Source organism: Neoarius graeffei, chromosome 10 (assembly GCF_027579695.1).
Source record: "Neoarius graeffei isolate fNeoGra1 chromosome 10, fNeoGra1.pri, whole genome shotgun sequence".
In the NCBI taxonomy this organism is placed as follows: domain Eukaryota; kingdom Metazoa; phylum Chordata; class Actinopteri; order Siluriformes; family Ariidae; genus Neoarius; species Neoarius graeffei.
Window position 1 is genome coordinate 62,824,030 of NC_083578.1, and position 21,613 is coordinate 62,845,642.

At 42.0% G+C, this 21,613-nt stretch overlaps 1 protein-coding gene across 3 annotated transcripts in view; it reads right to left on the bottom strand.

Moving 5' to 3' along the window:
- The window catches only part of stk38a (serine/threonine kinase 38a), a 98,732-nt gene that overhangs the window by 11,920 nt on the left and 65,199 nt on the right, over positions 1–21,613 (bottom strand). For 2 of the 3 annotated variants that reach the window (XM_060932045.1, XM_060932046.1), the window contains exons 9-12: positions 7,597–7,658; positions 4,812–4,929; positions 4,603–4,726; positions 1,129–1,224 (exon numbers count right to left, since the gene is read on the bottom strand). In XM_060932045.1, the coding sequence (XP_060788028.1) occupies positions 1,129–1,224; positions 4,603–4,726; positions 4,812–4,929; positions 7,597–7,658 (400 nt within the window). The remainder of the gene's footprint in view (positions 1–1,128; positions 1,225–4,602; positions 4,727–4,811; positions 4,930–7,596; positions 7,659–21,613) is intronic. The other variant, XM_060932047.1, reaches the window with a different exon arrangement.

A 21,613-nucleotide genomic window follows, 5' to 3' on the forward strand; every position in this document is an offset into this window, starting at 1 on the left:
CTGTTTACTCGAGATCATGAAATAATTGTTTTGTTTTCTCGAGATCTCGAAATAACGGTTTTGTTTTCTCGAGATCTCGAATTAGTTGTGTTGTTTTCTCAAGATCCTGAATTAATTATGTCGTTATCTCGGGATAACAAGGTGAATAAAAAAGGATTATATGAAGGGCCTCTCTCGGCTTCCGTACGGATGAAACAACGTGTGTGTGCTTTTTGTTGTCAATGTACAGTCTGTATTTCTGGTGGTCATTTATTCAGTCAAATCGTATAAAACGTGCGAGGCAGTTGAGAAAGAAACAAACGAATCCCCGTTCTTCACTATTTTATTCAGCGAAGACATCAATTGAGGTGTGTGACTTTGTGCATGCGCATTATATTTGTATCGATACAGAGCTGCTTCATCTGTCCACACTACAGCGAAGCGTTACAGTACCGATACTGTACCGGTACGAAACCCATACATTTGTGGGTTTCGTACCGATACAGTTATACCGCTACAGTACTGGTATAGTTGCTAGTGTGGACAGGTGTTGCGGTACGAAAGTAGTTTCGTATCGGTACAAAATCCCTAGTGTGGACAGGGTATTAGTTTGATTTCTTTCAGCGTGACCGCAATGCATGATGGGATATATTGCTTTGGTTAGTGACCATCGGTTGTACACTACTTTTCGTGATGCATTGTGGGATACTTTGAGTGCACTATATAGGGTGTAGTAATCCTGACTAAGGTTTCGGACAGCACTACAAAATGGCGTCCTCACTATATAGTGAGTAGGGAACGATTTCAGACACAGGGCTAATTTCCCATCATGGGGATCAATAAAGGAATATTTTTTTTAAACTGTTTACTGCACATTAGTGCAAAATCATTCAAAAGCCCAGCATCCAGCTGAGTTTTCATGACCGCTGCCGTTCTTGACTGTGCAGTATTAGTACACCCTCTCATATATTTATTAAATCTGAAATTGTGGAAATGCTTGATTTCCTGTCTTTTCCAGGCTCGCGCTTCTGTAAAATTACACTGTTTATTATAATATTTTAAAATGGAAAAATGCAAGCAGAGGAGGGAAAAAAAAAATCAATACTACACAAGCCTATCTTCCAGCATACAGCACTTAAAAGGCTCTACCTGATATGGTCATAGTCCACCCCTTCAAAGAAAGGATTGGATTTGATCTCTTCAACTCCAGCAGCGCCAATCCTGTTTTCACTCTCGCAGCAGAACCTAGAACACAACACACCATTCATTCCTCGGGAACTATTTATAATATGCTCATATTTTTGTCAAACCAACAGCAATCAAATTATCTGTACCGGGGGGGAAAAAACCCTCAGACATGCTGTTAGAGGAAAATCATCTTATATCACATCACATCACATCAACTTGCCAGCAATTACAATTCGTTAATGATCATCATACTTTTTATCAGTTTATAGTTACATTGAATGTTGGCTGAACACCTGCAAGACAAGTTCATTCCTGTGATCACTTACATTAGCTACACATCTATTCTCTCTCATGAAATTAATAAGGAAAAAAAAAGCATATATTCTTTTATTACCAAGAAACCAGAAAGCTTAAAGTGCATATTCTGGACCAATTTCATGTTTTGTTTTTTTATACAAAAGTATGTCCCTTTACACCCTCATCCAGAAGGGTAATTTTGCACAAGGCCATCTGTCTACAGCAGAAAAAAATAAAATAAAACACGTCTGGAAAAAGGGCGGTTAGCGCTGTCGCCTCACAGCAAGAAGGTCCTGGGTTCGAGCCCCGGGGCCGGCGAGGGCCTTTCTGTGTTGAGTTTGCATGTTCTCCCCGTGTCCGCGTGGGTTTCCTCCGGGTGCTCCGGTTTCCCCCACAGTCCAAAGACATGCAGGTTAGGTTAACTGGTGACTCTAAATTGACCGTAGGTGTGAATGTGAGTGTGAATGGTTGTCTGTGTCCATGTGTCAGCCCTGTGATGACCTGGCGACTTGTCCAGGGTGTACCCCGCCTTTCGCCTGTAGTCAGCTGGGATAGGCTCCAGCTTGCCTGTGACCCTGTAGAACAGGATAAAGCGGCTACAGATAATGAGATGAGATGAGACGTCTGGAAAAATCCCAAGGGAGTCTGGATCCAGATTCGTGATGTTATCTGCGGAAGCGCCAGCAGGCTGCGAGAGCTTTGCACGGTTTCAGTGCACAGCCTGTGTAGACCAAGCGCTCCCATTTCTCTCTCTTTGTCCGGTCTTTTGGGAAACAATGAGTACTAATCCCATCAAGATTGGTGTTGCTACACCCTCCTATGATACATCTGTTAACCATTTTAATAATTACGTGATAACATTGAAGAAATTTGCAGGAAACCACCAGGTCGTTTTCTCATAAACAAACCAGCGCTGACGTAGGATTCAGAAGGAGGCATCCCACAGATGACGTCACGAAAATCAATGTTTCCCGGGAAATCCTTGATTTCAACTGAATTTTTCTGGTATTGCGCAAGGTAAAAAAAAAAATAGCAGAGAATGCAGAATGTGACAGATATTTGACCAAAGTTTAATATAAAATAGGAGAATTACACTGATCTTGCTCCTGAATTTACCCGTGATATGCACTTTAAAGTGGAGGCTTTTTCATGACAGAAAACCTACCGACTGTTATAAAGTGCTGACACTAGAGACAGAGAGAGAGAGAGAGCTTCCATTAACGTTAAACATTTCCTGACACAAAACGTCACCGTTTCAACAATTACATATTTTTATTTGGTAGACCACGCGTTTTCAAAAATCTGCTTAAATCAGCAGCCTTGAAGGGGATATATTAAGAAAAACTTTTTCAGTGCTTGCATACATACAGTGCTGAGCGTAAATGAGTACACCCCCTTTGAAAAGTAACATTTTAAACAATATCTCAATGAACACAAACAATTTCCAAAATCTTGAAAAGACAAAGTTTAATATAACATCTGTTTAACTTATAACGGGAAAGTAAGGTTAATAATATAAACTTAGGATTACACATTTTTTCAGTTTTACTCAAATTAGGGTGGTGCAAAAATGAGTACACCCCACAACAAAAACTACTACATCTAGTACTTTGTATGGCCTCCATGATTTTTAATGGCAGCACCAAGTCGTCTAGGCATTCGAGAGGCAGACACGCTAACCACTAGGCCATTTGCTGGTCCTAAAACAAGAATACACGTCCTTGTATTCTGGATTTGTATATCATCCAACATGGTGACAGGTGCATACGTCACACTGTTTTTGTCACGTGGTTGCACACTTAGGTGGTGTTTACATTAGACCGTATCAGCGGATCATCAGATTAACGTTTTTAAAACGATTCGCGTGCACACAGCAACGCCAATACACGGATACGCTAATCACATGACTAATTAGACGGCACGTAAGTTGAAATGTGTCAGTGCAGCTCAGCGCTTCCTCCTCAGCGGCTGCGCTCCAAATCACTCCGCCCTGAACAGCGAGTGCCCTCTGGAGGGTGCGCACTCCGGCCCTGCGCAGCTCACACAGCGCGCGAGTGAAGCGCACGAGCAGTGATTCGGGACTGAGCCGCTGTGTGTGTGATCCCAGTGCATATCGGGCATGCGCAAGTCACTCACCACTTGCAAGTGGAAGGATGGCAAGCCTAAAGACAATCATAACTACACAATGGGCAGTATTTGCATCTTACCATGAACAACATTAAGAATGACAAAGCAAAGCATTATATTCATACTTTTATACTCTTTAATGAAAAACAAAAAGGTGATACAAGGCGGAAACAATAGCAGGAAGTGAAGTCCGCGCCGTTTTTCAGCAGTCGCGTCACATGACCAACGTGGCATGAACAACGCCAGCGAATCAGGAAGGTGGATGTCACAGTGACGTTGTCCAATGACGACGTCAGCTAGAGCTCAGCACTGCGTTTCCTCGTATCTCAATGTTTACACAGCACCGGATCAGATACGAACTGGGTTGAATACGTGGGCCCTGGCGGATTCAAGTTGTTCTGCCTGTGGAGTCGTTTCCCGGCGTTTTAATGTGAACGGACAGTGCATCCGCGACGAAAACGAGACGGATACGGTCTAATGTAAACACCACCTTAGAATAGTCATGACGAAATTGCTGCCTGATTGGCCAGTGGAACAGGGGGTGGGGTGAGCAGTGGGTCATTATACCATTTAAAGGACCATGCGCACAAATCGGCTGGTGAGAATGGAGCTGTGGTGCTTTATCCTTGTGGTATTTTGATCAAAGCACGTCACAGGCATTTCATCAAGACCTCAGGGAACTGTATCAACTTGTGGAAAAGAGGCATAATCTGTCAACTTTAAATTATGTTGATTATCCACCATACAGGTCTATGTAAAGAATATAAATGTATAGAAATGATACCATATTAGTACAAGCGTATTAATACAGTATAAACCTGTGATTTGCATTACAGCCAGCACTACCGTCAGAGCTGCTGTTCCATCCCCTGTAAGCACTCGTATGATTAGAAATACTACCACCTTCCAGCTAATGTGTAAGAAAAACATGCCGGACTCTCACAAGCATTGTGATTATAGGACGTACGATAAATGCTTGATGCACGTAAATGCTAGAGGCGCAACTCGTACCTGAGAATAAGATCCTTTGCCTTCTCTGAAATGGGAACTTCGGGGGGGAAAGTCAGCGTTTCCCGCCAATTCATCACCTTCCTGTACGTCTCCTGAGGAGTCTCTGAGCAGAAGGGTGGGTAACCTGCATGTTGTGTATCTTCTGTTAGCATGTAGGACGACCTCAGTGATTCAGAACTGAAAAACTAACACGAGGAGTTCTAACTCACCGATAAGCATCTCGTACATGATGACCCCCAGGCTCCACCAATCACAGAGTTTATTGTATCCGTTCTGCAGAAATACTTCTGGAGCGATGTAGTCAGGGGTTCCAACAGTGGAGAAGGCCTGAAGTAACACAAAGCCCATTTATTCACCATTACTCACAAGAATGCTCTGAGAGCACGATATCCCCCGCTGGCAACTCGGCCATAACTCTGGTAAAACGCGACTGAATGGAACGAAATTGCAACATGCGTATTACTGACATAAAGAATCCTGCCAAGTTTCATGAAATTCCTCCAAAAATTGAGAGGAGTTGATTTCAGAAGGTGAGCGCCCTTCCTGGGATGGACGGAAGGATGGAGGGACAGACGGACATCGCCACGACATAATCCCCCTTCAGGCCTTTCGCCCAGCGGGGGATAATAAACATTGTGAGGGAAGTTGATTTCAGAAAGCAAAATCACGCCTTGATTTTTGTTTGTTTACATTTATTGCCATTTAAGCATCTATGGCTATTTCATGGCCAATACAGGTAATAAATATTACATAAAATTAAAACCAATAATAAAATAAATAAATAAATAAATAAATAAATACATCAAATACGTTTGTACACATCAATGCACTTCAAAAAGTTTAAAACCTTTAACGGTGAAACCTTATTAAAAATATCTAGCATTGTGCTTTCTTTAAAAAACTTCTGCCTTTGTATTCTAAAAGCAGGGCAAGACAAAATGTGCTTAATTGATAAGAGATCACCACAAAGATCGCAAAGTGGAGGTTCACCTCCAGTTAACAGAAAACCATGTGTTAGTCTAGAGTGTCCAATTCTACCCCTTGTGTAGACAACTTGGTCATGTCTACATGAAAAAGATTGAATAGTCACTTGTTTCACATTAGTGCATATTTCTTTCAGCTTGTTGCCAGCACAGTTAGTCCAATCGGCTTGCCATTTGTCATTTATGTAGGAAGAAAGAACAGGTCTGATATCAGAGACAGGGATTTGGCATTCAGAAATCTCTTCATTCAGGGCTCCTTTAGCAGCATTATCTGCTTTTTCATTACCAGTCAAACCCACATGGCCAGGGACCCAACAAAAAATAATGTCCATATTGATTTTAGTTAAGTATTCCACTTTTTCAAGTATGTTGACAATAAGAGGGTGGTCAGTCTTTAAGAACTCCAATGCCTGTAGGCATGATCTAGAATCTGTACAAATCAAGGCTTTTTGCAGTTTGGACTCTTCAATGTATTCAAGACTTAAGAGCAAGGCTTGGGCTTCGGCTGTAAAAATTGAGCACAGACTTGGGATGCGTATTCCACACTGATTAGAGGCGACTACCATTGCTGAGGACACACAGGTATCAGTTTTTGAGCCATCAGTATAGATCGGAGTGTGCATAGGGAAGCGCTGTCTTACATCGAGGAAGCAACTCTGGTACTCGTTTGGGTGTGTGTTAGCTTTCTTTCTGTGACTCAGGTCCTGCACAATTACAGGTTTTCTCAAGGTCCAAGGGGGAATGGAACAAAGGGAAGAGGATATTAGTCCATCCAGATCAATATTCAGATCCTGAAGGAAAGGTTTAATTCTTAATCCGAAAGGTCTGATAGTCCGCGGTCTGGCTTCATAAAAGTCCAAATACTGTGGCTGAAAGACAGTGGGGTATGCCGGGTTATCTCTGTTCCCTTTGATTTTGACTGCATATTGAAGTGCAAGTTTCAAGCGTCGCAATTTAAGGGAAGGTTCTCTTGCTTCTACATAAAGACTCTGCACTGGAGAGGTTCTAAAGGCCCCTAGGACCAGTCTTAAACCTTGGTGGTGAACAATATCCAGAAATCACGCCTTGATGAAAATGCCAAAGTACAAGTTTGTTAATAATCAAGGGCATAACTGATAAAATCTGCCCAAATGAAATGAAGTTTAACTGTCATATAACAAAGCCTTTTGCCAAGTTTGGCGAAATTCCTTCACAAATTGTGAGAGGAGGTGATTTCAGAAGAATGTACACCCTCGTGAAACTGTCAAAGTACAAGTTATTTAATCAAGGGTCAAAACTCTGGGAAAATTTTCACAAACGAAATTAAATCGCAATATGCGTATTACCGTCATATAACAAGGGCTTTTGCCAAGCTTCGAGAAATTCATCCAAAAATTGTGAGAGGAGTTGATGTCAGAAGGCGAGCACACCTTCATGAAATTGTGAAAGTACAAGGTTGTTAATCAAGGGCTACAACTCTGGTAAAATGCAACCGAATTGAACAAAATAACAAATATGCGTACTACAGACATGATAATAATGCCTTTTGCCAAGTTTCATGAAATTCCTCCAAAAATTGTGAGAGGAGTTGATTTCAGAAGGAAAATGCACTCTCATGGAATTGTCAAAGTATAATTTTGTTAATCAAGGGCTGTAACTCTGGTAAAATGTGACCGAATTTAACAAAATTACAATACACGTAGTACTGACATAAGAATCCTGTCAAGTTTCGTGAAATTCCTCCAAAAATTGTGAGAGGAGTTGATTTCAGAAGATGAGCACCCTTCCTGGGACGGATGGACAGATGGACATCGCCACGACATAATCCGCCTTCGGGCCTTTTGGCCAGCGGGGGATAATAAAGCAGACAGATCCACTTCAGCTTGTAAAACTAATGTGTACACACACCAAGTCCATTAATCTACTCCAGTCCATGGAACAGAGGAACCTCTTAAAGCAGAGCAAGATTAATATCACACCTTCATGCTGCTTAGCACTTCACTGTACTGCATGTTTACATCCATTTACTCACCAGCTGTCTCCGGTTTCTTTTCCATGTCTCTGCTTTTCTTTTTGAGTTCATGTTTTGGAACGCTGCGAACAGACACACACACACACAAAAGGTTAATTCTCGCAGGAGCAATATAATAAAAACAATGCATACTCTTCATTTTATGGGAGCAAATATTTTTGTTTGTTATGTAGAAATAGTAAAAAATTTCATCATGGTATAAAGAAAGAGGATATTACAAGCAGAATTTCCTCATCAGTTGAGTGTGTAAAGAAAGAGCTTCTGATGAAGCAAGCACACTGCAACTGGTATTATTTCTCTATTTATTAGTGAAGCACTCTGTAGTTACTCCCTGCATTTTGCTTCTCAGGCTACGTTCACATTACGAGCCTCATCATTCAATTCCAATTTTTTTTTTTTGCTCAGATCGGATTTGCCCATCTTGACCGTTCACATTCATAATTACAAGTGATCTGTATATAACTAATGTGATTTCATCTGTCCTCTGAAACGGCACGCATGTGCTCACTGATATGTTTTTACACAAGTCATCTGGGTCACCAACAACAAAAACAATTTGCAAGACAACTCCTGGAATTAAAACCTCTCATTCATGTCACATGACGACTCTGATATGTCCTAGACCACATGTGAAAGTGATTCAAATCTGATTTGAAAATACTGGATTCCTGTGTCCACACAGCCTGGAAAACATCAGATCTGCCTCATATTAAGGCAAAAAATAAATAAATAAATAAATAATCAGATAAGCATACATGTCAACCTTTGGTCAATCAAACCTGTATAACCAACCTCCAAAATCCGTATTTCCCTTATAAAATCCTTATAAGATGCAAATTAAAATAATTTACCAAAAATTTGAATGATAATTAACAATGATATATCCCAGTTACTTTTTATTCAATATTAATAACAATAAACCTTCAGAATGAATACAAAGCTCCAATGTTTGACAAAAACACAAAGTGTCACTCTAATGTTCTGAATTGTACTCCATGACAGCTTTTTTTTAGCAGTCTGCACCAATACCTCACTAGGCTGCATGTCACAGCAAGTGTCTGTGTTGATCTTGCCGGAGTGCCCATTCAGAATCTTTTCAGTCGCTATTGAAAGTCGCTCAGGTGGAAATATGCGTTTCAAACAAAATGTTACTTCCCGGTTGGCGGGATTCTCGCAATGCGGTGTGCGCATGATCAAAAGTGGAACGAAGTCTCGCTACCACAAGATAACGCGCGATTTCATAAGACTCTTTACTGGCTGTCTGTGGTGTACAGTATGTTTGTAAATGTTATGCGCTCTTTTATCATCGTGGGAATTGATTATAGCTCTAAATAAATATTGAAGTTTTTTTTAAAGAATTCGTATAACTATTTGTACGCCCGTATACTACGTTTATTGAATCAAATCCGTATAAAATACGGACATTCCATATAGGTTGACATGTATGGATAAGAGTCACTTCCGCCTGGTAATGTGAATCTAGCTTCACATGACGACAACACTGAAAGTCCTTGACTTAAATTAGACTTTATTCATTTCAGTTTTATAATAAAGTTCATGATCAAATATCACAGCACTGCTGAATTCCCAACGGTGTTGGTTAATTCTCTATAGCAGCACATAGTCTTTAGTCCTGGGAATGACTTTAAATTGTAACCGGTGGTGAGTCTCAGGTCCGGGGGATTTGAGTATTGGGGAAAGTGGAGTTACCCCTTAATCACCATTGCTCCCAGGTCCACTCTGACCCGGAGTGGTAACACCCGCCTGGGTTCCAGCTATGGGTTAAACAGTACATCACCAATAAGGCGCTGGCAGCCGGGCGCTTTTCGGTGCAGTGTGGCAGATGAACCCAACAGGGTCAATGGCACACCACCAGATGGCATGCGGAAGAGCCACTCAAATGGCCAATGGATGGCATCACTTGGCAAGTCAATTGTCACTGCAGGGCAATTTTCACACCGGTCAGGTTTGTGGCACTTTTGTGCAGCACTTAGCATCAGGTATGGAAATCCAGAGAGACAACACGATGGGGGCACGACATTGTTTGTCTTACGTTACTGCGCAAGGTGCTTCATTAGGAGAGAACAACAGCATATGAGAGCTCACAAGACCAGACATTCTGTGGCGGCTCAGCCAGGCTATCGTTATTCTATAGTAACAGCTCATTCCCAGAGACTTTACTGGAGGAAGTGCTACATAATCTAAGGCTCATAATAAAAAGAGCTTGTCTTTAAAAAAAAAAAAAGCATAGTTGATATTTAACGAAGAAAGCTATATAATCATTGATATGGTGAAGCTTTCATGGAATGAGGTGTCCGTTTCTTGTAACGGTCAGTAAATTTTCCATCACTGAAGTGTCTTCAGGACAGAGGTCTTTCCATGGTCTTGTTACCATGACAGGCTGCAAGGGTTTGTTTGTTTTTTGTCTTATTAAATAAAGGCGAGGAAAAAAAAAAAGGCTGAAAAGGAAATAACTTTATTGCACTAACATGCATGATAACAGGAACGAACTTGGCTTGCAGGTGCTCAACAACATTAAATGTACCGTTTCAAATGGTTAAAAAGTATGATTATCATTAATAAATCATTTTAGTTGTTGGCAAATTCCTGTGATAAAAATAAATTAAAAAATAAATTTCATGGTGTGCTTTTATTGGAAAATAATCAGCTTCAGGGTAGTAAAGGCATCACATCACTTTGAAAGACAACCTCAAATCAGAAAAAGTTGAGACGGCATGTTGAAGTTAAAACTAAAACTGAAAACAATGAATTATACATCATCTTTGACATGTACTGCACTCAAAACAACACAGCATTATTATTTGATGTTTTACCTCATGAATTGTACTGGGTTTTTTTTCTTCTTTTCAAAATACACACATTTCAACAAAAGTTGGGACGATAAACCATTTACTAGAATGTTGCCATTCTTTCTCACAACACTTCAAAAATGGTGAGGGACTGAAGACACCAAGCGAAGAAGCATCTCGAGTGTTATTTTGTCCCATTTGTTCTGAAAACAGGTCTTAAGGTGTGCAACAGTACAGGGTCGTTGTCATATTTTTACGCTTCAAAATAGGGCTGTGCGATATATCGAATATACTCGATATATCGCCAAAAATTCTGTGTGCGATACACAAAATTATTATATCGTAACTATCGAGTATTTTATGGTCATCTTCCAACTTGCGTTCGTTTCGTGTTTGTTTAAAACATCTCCCTGTCCCTCAGGCAGTAATGCGAGAGGCTGCCTAAGGGTAAAGAAAACAATAACGTCACGCACTCGCCAACCAATCCCGGGCGACATCTCTGTGCTGAAAGGAACTTCCGGGAAGATTTTCTAGTTTCGGTTGTGTTGCCAGATTGGGCGGGTTTAAGTGCGTTTTGAACATATTTTGGGCTGGAAAACGTCAGCAGTATCTGGCAACACTGCAAGATTTCCTGGTTCCGGTTTACAGCGCTGACTCAGTTCGTGCAATCGCTGATTTTGCATAGGCTACCGTGTAAGCTCTGTCAATTTCAGCGACAAATTAAAAATGGAAGCAGACGAATTGGTTCCTAAAAGAACTAGTAAGGGGTCAGTCATCTGGCATTTTTTGGATATCGCGAGGAGGACGTGGAACAGCAAATGCCAGTTTGTAAAGTGTGCAAAAAAAAAAAAAAAACCTGTCATCACGAAAGGCAGCAGCCGGAATTATACACATCTGAGAGGCAGAGCCAGAAAACATTCAGTTCAAAAGTGTGCAAAGAGAAAAATGATATTTTGCAGATCTCTCTCTTCTCTCCCTCAATCTCTCTCTCTATTGTGAATGTTCCAGTTGTTCTCAGTAGTCAGGTTAATAGCTTGGAGAGCTATTTTTTAAAATAATTTAATGAATGAGCACTTTTCTTATTTAGGCTAAATGTCTCTCTCAGTGTTGAGCTTGCACTTTATTGGTTTGAGCTCTGAGCAGCTCTGTATTGTGTTGCCCCTTTGTTGCAATTTTCAAGACTGTTTTTGCAGTTTGTGTCACATCTTTGTTGAATAAAAATAGTCTTATTTCAATTCAATTGTGATTAATCACCAACATGAACATTTAAAATGTGTTGTTGAAAACCACCTGCAAAGTTAACCAAGAATGTTATTTAATCTGCAGGGATTGTAGTGAAAACAGTAAAGAGTAAAAGTTAGATTTCATGGGGTCCTTTAGAGGAGATTTAAATATATCGAGATATATATCGTATATCGTGAAATGGAGAAAATGTATCGGGATATTCATTTTTTCCCATATCGCACAGCCCTACTTCAAAATCCACCACACATTCTCTATTGGGGACAGAGGGGACAGGCACCCTCTTCTTCCGCAGCCATACCTTTGTAATGTGTGCAGAATGTGGTTTTACATTGTCTTGTCGAAATATCTCTGGAAAAGATGTCGTCTTGGAGGCAGCATATGTTGCTCCAAAATCTCAGTGTACCTTTCTACATTAATGCTGCCATCACAGAAGTTACCTTTATCAAGGGCACGGACAACCCCATACCATGACAGACCCTGGCTTTTGGACTTGTTGCTGCTAACAGTCTGGATGGTCCTTTTCATCTTTGGTCCAGAACACAAGGTGTCCATTTCCTCCCCCCCAAAAAAAAGACACGAGATACTGATTCCTCTGACCACAGTACATATTTCCACTGTGTAATGGTCCATCCCAGAGAAGTCGACGGCGCTTCTGGACACCGTTAACATAAGGCTTCCTTCCTTTTTACACAGTAAAGTTTCGACTGGTTTTTGTGGATGTAACTCCGTATTGTCGCACTTGACAAACGTTTGCCAAAGTAATCCTGAGCCCGTGTGGTTATATCAGCTATAGATGAATGATGGTTCTTGACATAGTGCTGTATGAGGGATCACAGATTAAGGGTGTTCAGCTTAGGCTTGTGCCCTTGCCCTTTACACACCAAAATTCCTCCAGATTCCTTGAATCCTTTAATAATATTATTCACCATAGAGGGTGAAATATCCAAATCCCTTCCTATCTAAGAAAGATCATTTTTAAAAGATTTCAATAAATTTCTCACACATTTGTTGACAAACTGGAGATCCTCAGCCCATCTTTGCTCCTCAAAGGCATGGGCTTTCCTGGATACTGATTTTGCACCAAATCACGATTACAATCACCTGTCGACATCACCTGTTTCAAAATCACATTATTATTTGTTTTTGGGTTGGTTTTTTGTCTCATTACTAGCTCGAAATTGCCCTCACCCCAACTTTTTTTGGAATGTGTTGCAGGCCTGAAACACAGCAATGGATGTACTTTAACAAATGAAATGAAGTTGACCAGACAAAACCTGAAACATCTTGGGTTTATACTGGTTGCAATGGAATACAAGTCAAACTAAATTTAGAAAACACTGCTTTCTTTTTTTAATTTGCATTTTTCCCCTAACATCCCACATTTTTCTGATTTGGGGTTGCATTTTTTTTTCTATACTGGATATTCTTTCCATCATGTTCTATGATTTACTGACCATAGTTTGTCAGTCTGCTAATTTAGAAGTATAAAAGTTTTGTGGTTATAAACAAAGACTAACATCATCACAAAACATCTGACCGATAAATCCGTATATCTTAAGGTTCCTATTTTGACCAACAACCAAACATATTTTCGGGCCCTACAGAGCAGTGATAATTTTATATGCGTGCGTGTTTGTGAATATAGTTCTTTTCAAAATTGTACAGTGCATTTTTAAAAATTCATTACTGACTGAAAATTTTTTATTTTACTAGCTGCTCATGGCATTTACTTGTTTCATATTAACATGATATTAAAAATTATGTGGCATGAGGTACTTCCGGTAAAATCGTGCGCCCTGATTGGTTCCTTGGTGGGCAGAATTTTCCCATAATGCCCGTGGGCAACTATGTACTTTCTTTCCAAGGCATTGGCTTTCAATATTGCAATAAACAAACAAAACAAAAAGACAAAAAAAAAAGATTAATATGAAATCAAAAACGGCTGAAACACAAAAGACAAACGAGTCACTGAGTTATTCAAGAAATGAGCAACGAAGAGCATTCAGAAACCACTAACCGCTAACACAAATTCAGTTTTGAAACCGCTAGTTGTTTATTCTGCATGCGTGACTTACCCGTAAGTATATGATGTGATGTGACTGAAAGCAGTACCATGCCTCATTATAAGGACTGTATTTATTTATCTTAGAAATAAAAAAAGCGCCATATAATAAACTCCTTATTAACCTCGATCTTTACGGGAAAATTACAAAAAGGCAGAGATCTGATATTTTCCCATAAAGACCAAGCAAGCGAGGTCAATAAGGAGATTTTTTTTTTCGCGGTGTGGTTTCCATCAAATGCTGCGCTCTGATTGGCTGGCGAGTGGGTCCGTATCCTACAGTATGGACCCCAGTTATGGACCTCTGGCGACTCGCTCGTTTACAACAAACATAGTAGAATTTGTCAACATTTATCTTTTTTTTTTTTAAATAAGATTTATTTATAAGATTATCAAAAATCTTATACATTTTTGTCAGCATTTCTCAGCATAATAGCATTAATTTTACAGCATGGATAGCGATAACGACAGTGTTCACAGCGAAAGCAAGTTTTACTACCCTGAGGAAGAAGAAATAAAAGAAAACATTTCAGGAGAAAGCTAAAAACCTCTAACTTGCTAACGCCGAGCAAAAACATGGCTGAATCCTGAATGACTCAATTTTGTATAAATAGGGGACTACATAGGTGGCAAAATGTAGTTTTTTTTTTCCTGGCATGGAAGTGCACTTGTATAGTGAGGAGGAAGCCATTTGCATTACAGCCGTGAATGAGGATTCAAAACAGCATTAATTTTACAGCATGGATAGCGATAACAGTGTCCACAGCGAAAGCGAGTTTTACTACCCTGAGGAAGACAAAATTAAAGAAAACATTTCAGGAGAAAGCTAAAAACCTCTAACTGTTGCTAACGCCGAGCAAAAACATGGCTGAATCCTGAATGACTCAATTTTGTATAAATAGGGGACTACATAGGCGGCAAAATGTATTTTTTTTTTCCTGGCATGGAAGTGCACTTGTATACTGAAGAGGAAGCCATTTGCGTTACAGCCGTGAATGAGGATTCAAAATGGCGGCTCGCCTCAGCTTTCCCCTTTTGGGCGCTCTCGTTTTCTGTTAGAATTTGGTAAAGAAAAAAATAAAAGATATTATTTACTAGCTTAAGGTCGGTCCGTATGGTGAAATACCGTGACCTCGGACTTTCAAGACCCCAGTCACGGTATTTCACGATACGGACCTGTTAGTTAATTAGTTAGTTAGTTAGTTAGATACATACATACATACATGCATACATTCTTACTGAGAAAAAGAAAACCATCAGTGAAGCAGTTCTGATCACTTCTGTTTAGTTGAAGGCATGTTGAGTTTCAACTGGGTGCAAAAGTTTGTGCACCCACAGAACAAACATGAAGGCCAGAAACATGATAGCAACAAGACATTTTAGTGGCTTAGGTTTAATTAATATTCCTTCATTGTTACAAGCTACACTGCCAGTAATAAAAATAGCACTTGTTAGTCATAGAAACAGTAAGTACTGATCTTTGCATTCCTCTTTTTGAATATGACATGAAGTGATACACAAAGCATCTGCAACATTCTTTTTGGCTTAGCGAACCTCCCAGCTTTGAAGCATCAGAACTGCAGTGGAAACTAAATATCGTGTTAGGAACAGCACACATTTAGGAAGTACCCTTCTGTCAACAAAGATATCTTAGCAACTGCTGCCCCATGGCCAACCACAGTGATTTTATTACATACTGGGAAGAAGGAGACGACATCACAGTTGCCAATGCTGCTAATAAGAAAATTCTGGCAGGAAGAGAAAGTAGAGCTTGACCGATATAGGATTTTTAAGACAGATTTCAATATTTGGGGATTTACAATTTCTGATACATCATTATCAGCAGATTTTTTTCTTTTCCCCAGAAACACAACACAAAAAGGTTTTCACTAACATCTGTTGGGTGTAGTAATGCAAGAGTCCTCACCAAGACAACATGACATAATGCAGTATAAAAATTAACTTTTGTTGTCATAAATAGTACTCTGAACAAAAAGTACAACAAAATGTGTTACAGTTTTGCAAAATAAGCGTCAAACGCATCATCTCATTATCTGTAGCCACTTTATCCTGTTCTACAGGGTCGCAGGCAAGCTGGAGCCTATCCCAGCTGACTACAGGCGAAAGGCGGGGTACACCCTGGACAAGTCGGCAGGTCATCACAGGGCTGATACATAGACACAGACAACCATTCACACTCACATTCACACCTATGGTCAATTTAGGTGGGGTTTACATTAGACCGTATCAGCGGATCATCAGATTAACGTTTTTAAAACGATTCGCGTGCACACAGCAACGCCAATACAAGGATACGCTAATCACATGACTAATTAGACGGCACGTAAGTTGAAATGTGTAGTGCGGCTCAGCACTTCCTCCTCAGCGGCTCGGCTCTGTACAGGCATCCTACGCTCCAAATCACTCCGCCCTGAACAGCGAGTGCCCTCTGGAGGGTGCGCACTCCGGCCCTGCGCAGCTCACAGAGCGCGCGAGTGAAGCGCACGAGCAGTGATTCAGGACTGAGCCGCTGTGTGTGTGATCCCAGTGCATATTGGGCATGCGCAAGTCACTCACCACTTGCAAGTGGAAGGATGGCAAGCCTAAAGACAATCATAACTACACAATGGGCAGTATTTGCATCTTACCATGAACAACATTAAGAATGACAAAGCAAAGCATTATATTCATACTTTTATACTCTTTAATGAAGTGAAGTCCACGCCGTTTTTCAGCAGTCGCGTCACATGACCAACGTGGCATGACCAATGCCAGCGAATCAGGAAGGTGGATGTCACAGTGACGTTGTCCAATGACGACGTCAGCTAGAGCTCAGCACAGCATATCCTCATTCCTCAATGTTTACACAGCACCGGATCAGATACGAACTGGGTTGAATACGTGGGCCCTGGCGGATTCAAGTTGTTCCGCCTGTGGAGTCGTTTCCCGGCGTTTTAATGTGAACGGACAGTGCATCCGCGACGAAAACGAGACAGATACGGTCTAATGTAAACACCACCTTAGAGTCACCAGTTAACCTAACCTTTGGACTGTGGGGGAAACCGGAGCACCCGGAGGAAACCCACGCGGACACGGGGAGAACATAGAATACTAATGATCTCTCAAGGAAATAGGGTGTGTGAGAGCCTGCCCTATGAACAAAAACTAAAAGTGGGCTACTCTGCTTGCGATGTTCCAAACATGTTGCCAATTGCAGTGCTGCAGTGTACTCTCTGGACAAACTATGCAACAATAACACTCATAACATGGTTGAAGTAGTCATCTTCCATCATTCTATTTCTTCTTTCTGTCATTCTGTCACTCCACGCAACAGCATTAATAAAAACATTCACCGAACTGATATCAAACTGCAGAAATGAACATGGAAAATACCACAGCCAACACAATAAAATAAAGTATTACTATTAAATGGTAAGGCACTAGGGTGCACACTACGTAGTGTACTAGGCCATTAGCTCCTACATTCAGCAACAAGCAAGAACACCCCCAAACTACTAATGTCTGATGTAAGGGAGCACCTTCAGCTTCCAGTGCTGATGCCCAGTGAGTGGTGGACCGAAATTAGTGAAGTGGTGGACTGAAACATTGTGCTGTAGCTGCCAAATATGTCTACAATACCTTGGTGCCAACATCACAAGCATGTGCTTCATGTTACAGCAAACTTGATAAAACTCAATTTAGGCACATTCCATGGTAGAGGACACAGGATGCAAAAACATATTTAACGCTACGGAGAGCTGCGTAACTCTGGCTCTCTGGGCTTCAGACACGCGCCACTGATCACGCCAGTAAAAGATAGCATGCTTAAATTTTATTATACTCTAATGTGCAGCTTTTGTTTCATTATAAACTGCTAGAAATTTTAAATGGATCGTGCAAACACTGAAATCAAGTCACAACTAGACAGGGACACTCTAACGAGTGCAAACCCCGCCTTTTCCCTATTAAAATACATTGGGCGAAAATTTCGAAGTTCTGCCATGACCTTGACCTTTGACCTCCAAAATTTAATGGTTTCCTTCCTGGGTGATTGGCAACACATGTACAAAATTTGGTCCAAATCGATCCATTGGTTCTTGAGATATCTTGCAGACACACAGACAGACAGATACACACACACGCAGACTGACGCAGGTGAAAATAATAACCCCTCCGACTACTGTCGGCGGGGTTAATTATTGTACTTTTATAAAGAGGAAATGCTTTAAATCAAGTGAAATTGGAAAGCACACATTCAGGAAATCCTTATTTGTGCTGTATTGAAACTGTATTAAGACAAGTATCATTATACCCTTACTAACTAGCCAATTTGTTTCAGATATGCACCAAGCAACACTAAGGAAACAGTAATGTTATTAATAAGCAGCTTCTACTTTCCCCCCAACCAACCAAAGGCAGCACAGACCCAGCCACAAGTTTCTCTTCTACGCACTTTTTTGGCTCAAAACAATGCTTGTGAATTCCCAGGCCAGAGTTCACTAAGAAAGTCAGCAGGATATGAAAGTAACCGCTACCAGAAGCAAAGGCGTGTGCTTCACTTTGAAAGTTTTAACTTATTAAAAACACAAGGTTGCTACAGCAGAAGGGAAAGCAGCATCTGTTAGCACTAAATGGAAAAAAGTGATAAAATACTATTAAGTTAAATAAAGATTGCATTAATTCCACTAAATACAAATAGATGGCAATTATGCAGAAGTGTGTATATATATATATATATATATATATATATATATATATATATATATATGTGTGTATGTATGTATGTATGTATGTGTGTGTGTGTGCACGCGTATGTAATTATATTTTATACAAAAATGTGATTATTTTTAGGTCCACTATTAAGTTTCCAGTGTCTCATTAAAGTGCATATATTAGGGATATTAGTGCATCTCATCATCTCTAGCCCCTTAATCCTGTTCTACAGGGTCACAGGCAAGCTGGAGCCTGCAAGAAAGGTCATTAAGTATACTGGTCCCCATTATAATTCTAATATCAAATGTTTAAGGAGACATAAAATGCACTTTGCTCCTCACACTACTATTCCATTGGTGCTGAAGGGATAGCGTCACTTCAGCACCAGCGTTCTGAACCACTTCAGCACCAGCGTTTTACGGTGGAGCCAGCTAAACACACGCAGCTTAAGCGGCACCTCAATCTACCCTCCATGAGCAACCAGGGAGTATTAAAAAAAAAAAAGTGCCACCATCAACACAGGTCAGGTCTGACCACCATTCAGGAGGGCTGCCTGGAATAGGAGAAGGCCCAAGCCCTGGCTCCCTTGCTGACTAGAGAGGTGCAGCTGGCCTACTTTGCGCTCCCACTGGCCTCAGCAGAAGAGTACCCGCACCTGAAAAGGAGTAAATCCTTAGTTTTCTGCCTGCCAGGCCACAGCCAAGTTTCACTGTTGGATGTATCAGGCCAAACTCCATCCACGAAACCAGATGGACACTTTGCTGAGAATAATCAAGAGATAGCTACAGCTCGAACAGCACTCAGCTACCCAAGTCAGAGACTGGGTTGCCATGGGTCGATTTCTTCTGGCTCTTCCTCCAGCTGAGTGCATGGCCATGGGGATGAGAGCTCCCTAAAAACCTGAGGAATTAGTCGAAGCCTTGGAGTGTAGCCTCACCAACCCTCAAGATCAGCAACCAAGATGCAGGAAAGGCCAAACTTCTGCTCAGTACACCTTTCTGCACCTTCACCCGGGTCACCCCCGAACCTCAAAAACGACCGGCCCATCCAGCACACCCCTCATCGCCACTGCAAGCGCCCATGCCCACCGCTGCCAAGCCACTCTCGCCAGCCCCCACCTGGAAGCTGTGATGCACTCACTACAGAGCCCTCAAGCTTCCAAGCATCCCTGTGCAAGTGGAGGGGAGGCTGCTGTAAGTGCTACTCGACTCTAGAAGTATCATCAACCTGGTCCGATCCTCCGTTCTACCTGAAACTGTGGAGTACATCAGTACTGTCGAGACCACCCGCATGCATGAGGACACACGAGAGGTGGCTGCCGCTAACATGCGAGTCGGCGATGAATGAGGTGAATGGCTACTAACCGCTGGGATGGCTCCCGACTTTCTTGTTCCTCTCCTCTTAGGCAGAGACTGGTCCGTTTTCCCCAAAGAACTACCCGCATTGAGGAAGCCGAGGAGACGACAGGTTCCTCAACGGTCCAGATTCTGCTCTACTCCGCAGCGTGTGCTTAGCTGGAGACTGTGAGGACAATGCAGACCAAGCCGCTAAAGGGGAGTCAAATACCACCACTAACCCTCTCTCTTTCTTATCTATAAGCAGCTGACCTGAGAGGGGAACTTTAGGCAGGAGCAAAAGCAAGACGAGTGACTGAAACACTGTTGGGGCAGGTGCATATTATTGAGGGTGAAGATCAGCAGCTACAGCAGCAGTTCCCTACATCTTAGCCCATCAGGGCCCCTTATGTTACCACACAGCCCAGTGACCTGCTGGTGGTCCCCTGCTCTAAGGTGGATCTAGTAATGCACCTGGCTCATGCCCATCCTCTGGGTGGTCATTTGGCAGGCCAGAGAAAATTCAGGACCACGTTCTCTGGTCAGGGATGAACACTAAAGTGAAAAACTTGTGTCAGCATTGTTCTCAGGTGTCAGTACTGACCCAAAGAAGCCAGCACCAGTGCCACTCGTACCTCTGCCCATTATCAGTGTCCCATTCAAGAGAGCAGGTATGGATCTGATGGGTCCCCTTCTCAAGTCTGCCCAGAGCCATGAGCACATCCTGTTCATTGTGAACTACACCACCTGCTACCACGAGGCAGTCCCCCTCCGGAAGGCCACATCGAAGGACGTTGGCAGGGAACTGGTTCTGCCATTTTCCCATGTGGGTCTCCCAAAAGACCTCCTCACAGACCAAGGTGTGCCCTTTGTGTCAAAGTTAAAAATGGATGTGTGCCAGTTGTTGCAGGTCAGGCAGATCCACTCATCGGTCTACCACCCACAAACTGATGGTCTGGTGAAATGGCTCAACCAGTCCCTGAAGAGGATGCTGCAGCGTGTGGTGGATGAGGACAGCAGAACCTGGGAACTTCTCCTCCCTTATGTCCTGTTCATGGTGCGTGAAACCCCACAAGCCTCCACTGGGTTCACCCCATTTGAGCTCCTGTTTGGGAGGAGACCATGGGGCCTACTAGATGTGGCATAGGAGGCCTGGGAGGAGCAGCTTTCACACCACCATCAAGCATGTGAGGGAAATGAAAGAGTCCATCAACAGGGTGGCCCCATCATGCACCAACACATGCTCGAGGCCCAGGCCAAACAGAGCAGAATTTACAACTGCCACGCACAGCCCCAAGAATTCCAGCCCAGTGACCGTGTTCTCCTACTCGTGCCATCAGCAAACTACATGTTCCTCGCCCACTCGCAAGGCCCCTTCACGGTGTCTAAACAAGTGGGCCCCGTCAAATACTGGCTACAACAATGCGGTAAGAGAAAGTCCACACAGACATACCACATTAACCTGTTGAAACATTGGATTGAGCCTTTCCTGATGCTGTCAGCCCTTGCTTGTGTCGCCTCATAAGCACCAGGGTGTACCCTGGTCCAGTGAGGTGAAGACCTCATGACCCAGCAGCAATAAGAACTGGGAAAACTGCTGAACCAGTTCAGGGATGACTTCTCAACAGAAGCAGGTTGGACCCACTTGATCCAGCACGACATCAAGACCCCCCCACCCAGGGTTGTGATCAAGCAGCACCCTTATTGCATCCCAGAGACCTAGCAATCACGCTATAGAGGAAGAGGTGGTTCAGGTGCTGCAGGCTGGCATCATCTAAGAATCCACCTAGATGGTGGTCAAGCCCAATGGGCATCTGAGGATATACACAAATTGCAGGCAACATCAAGAAATC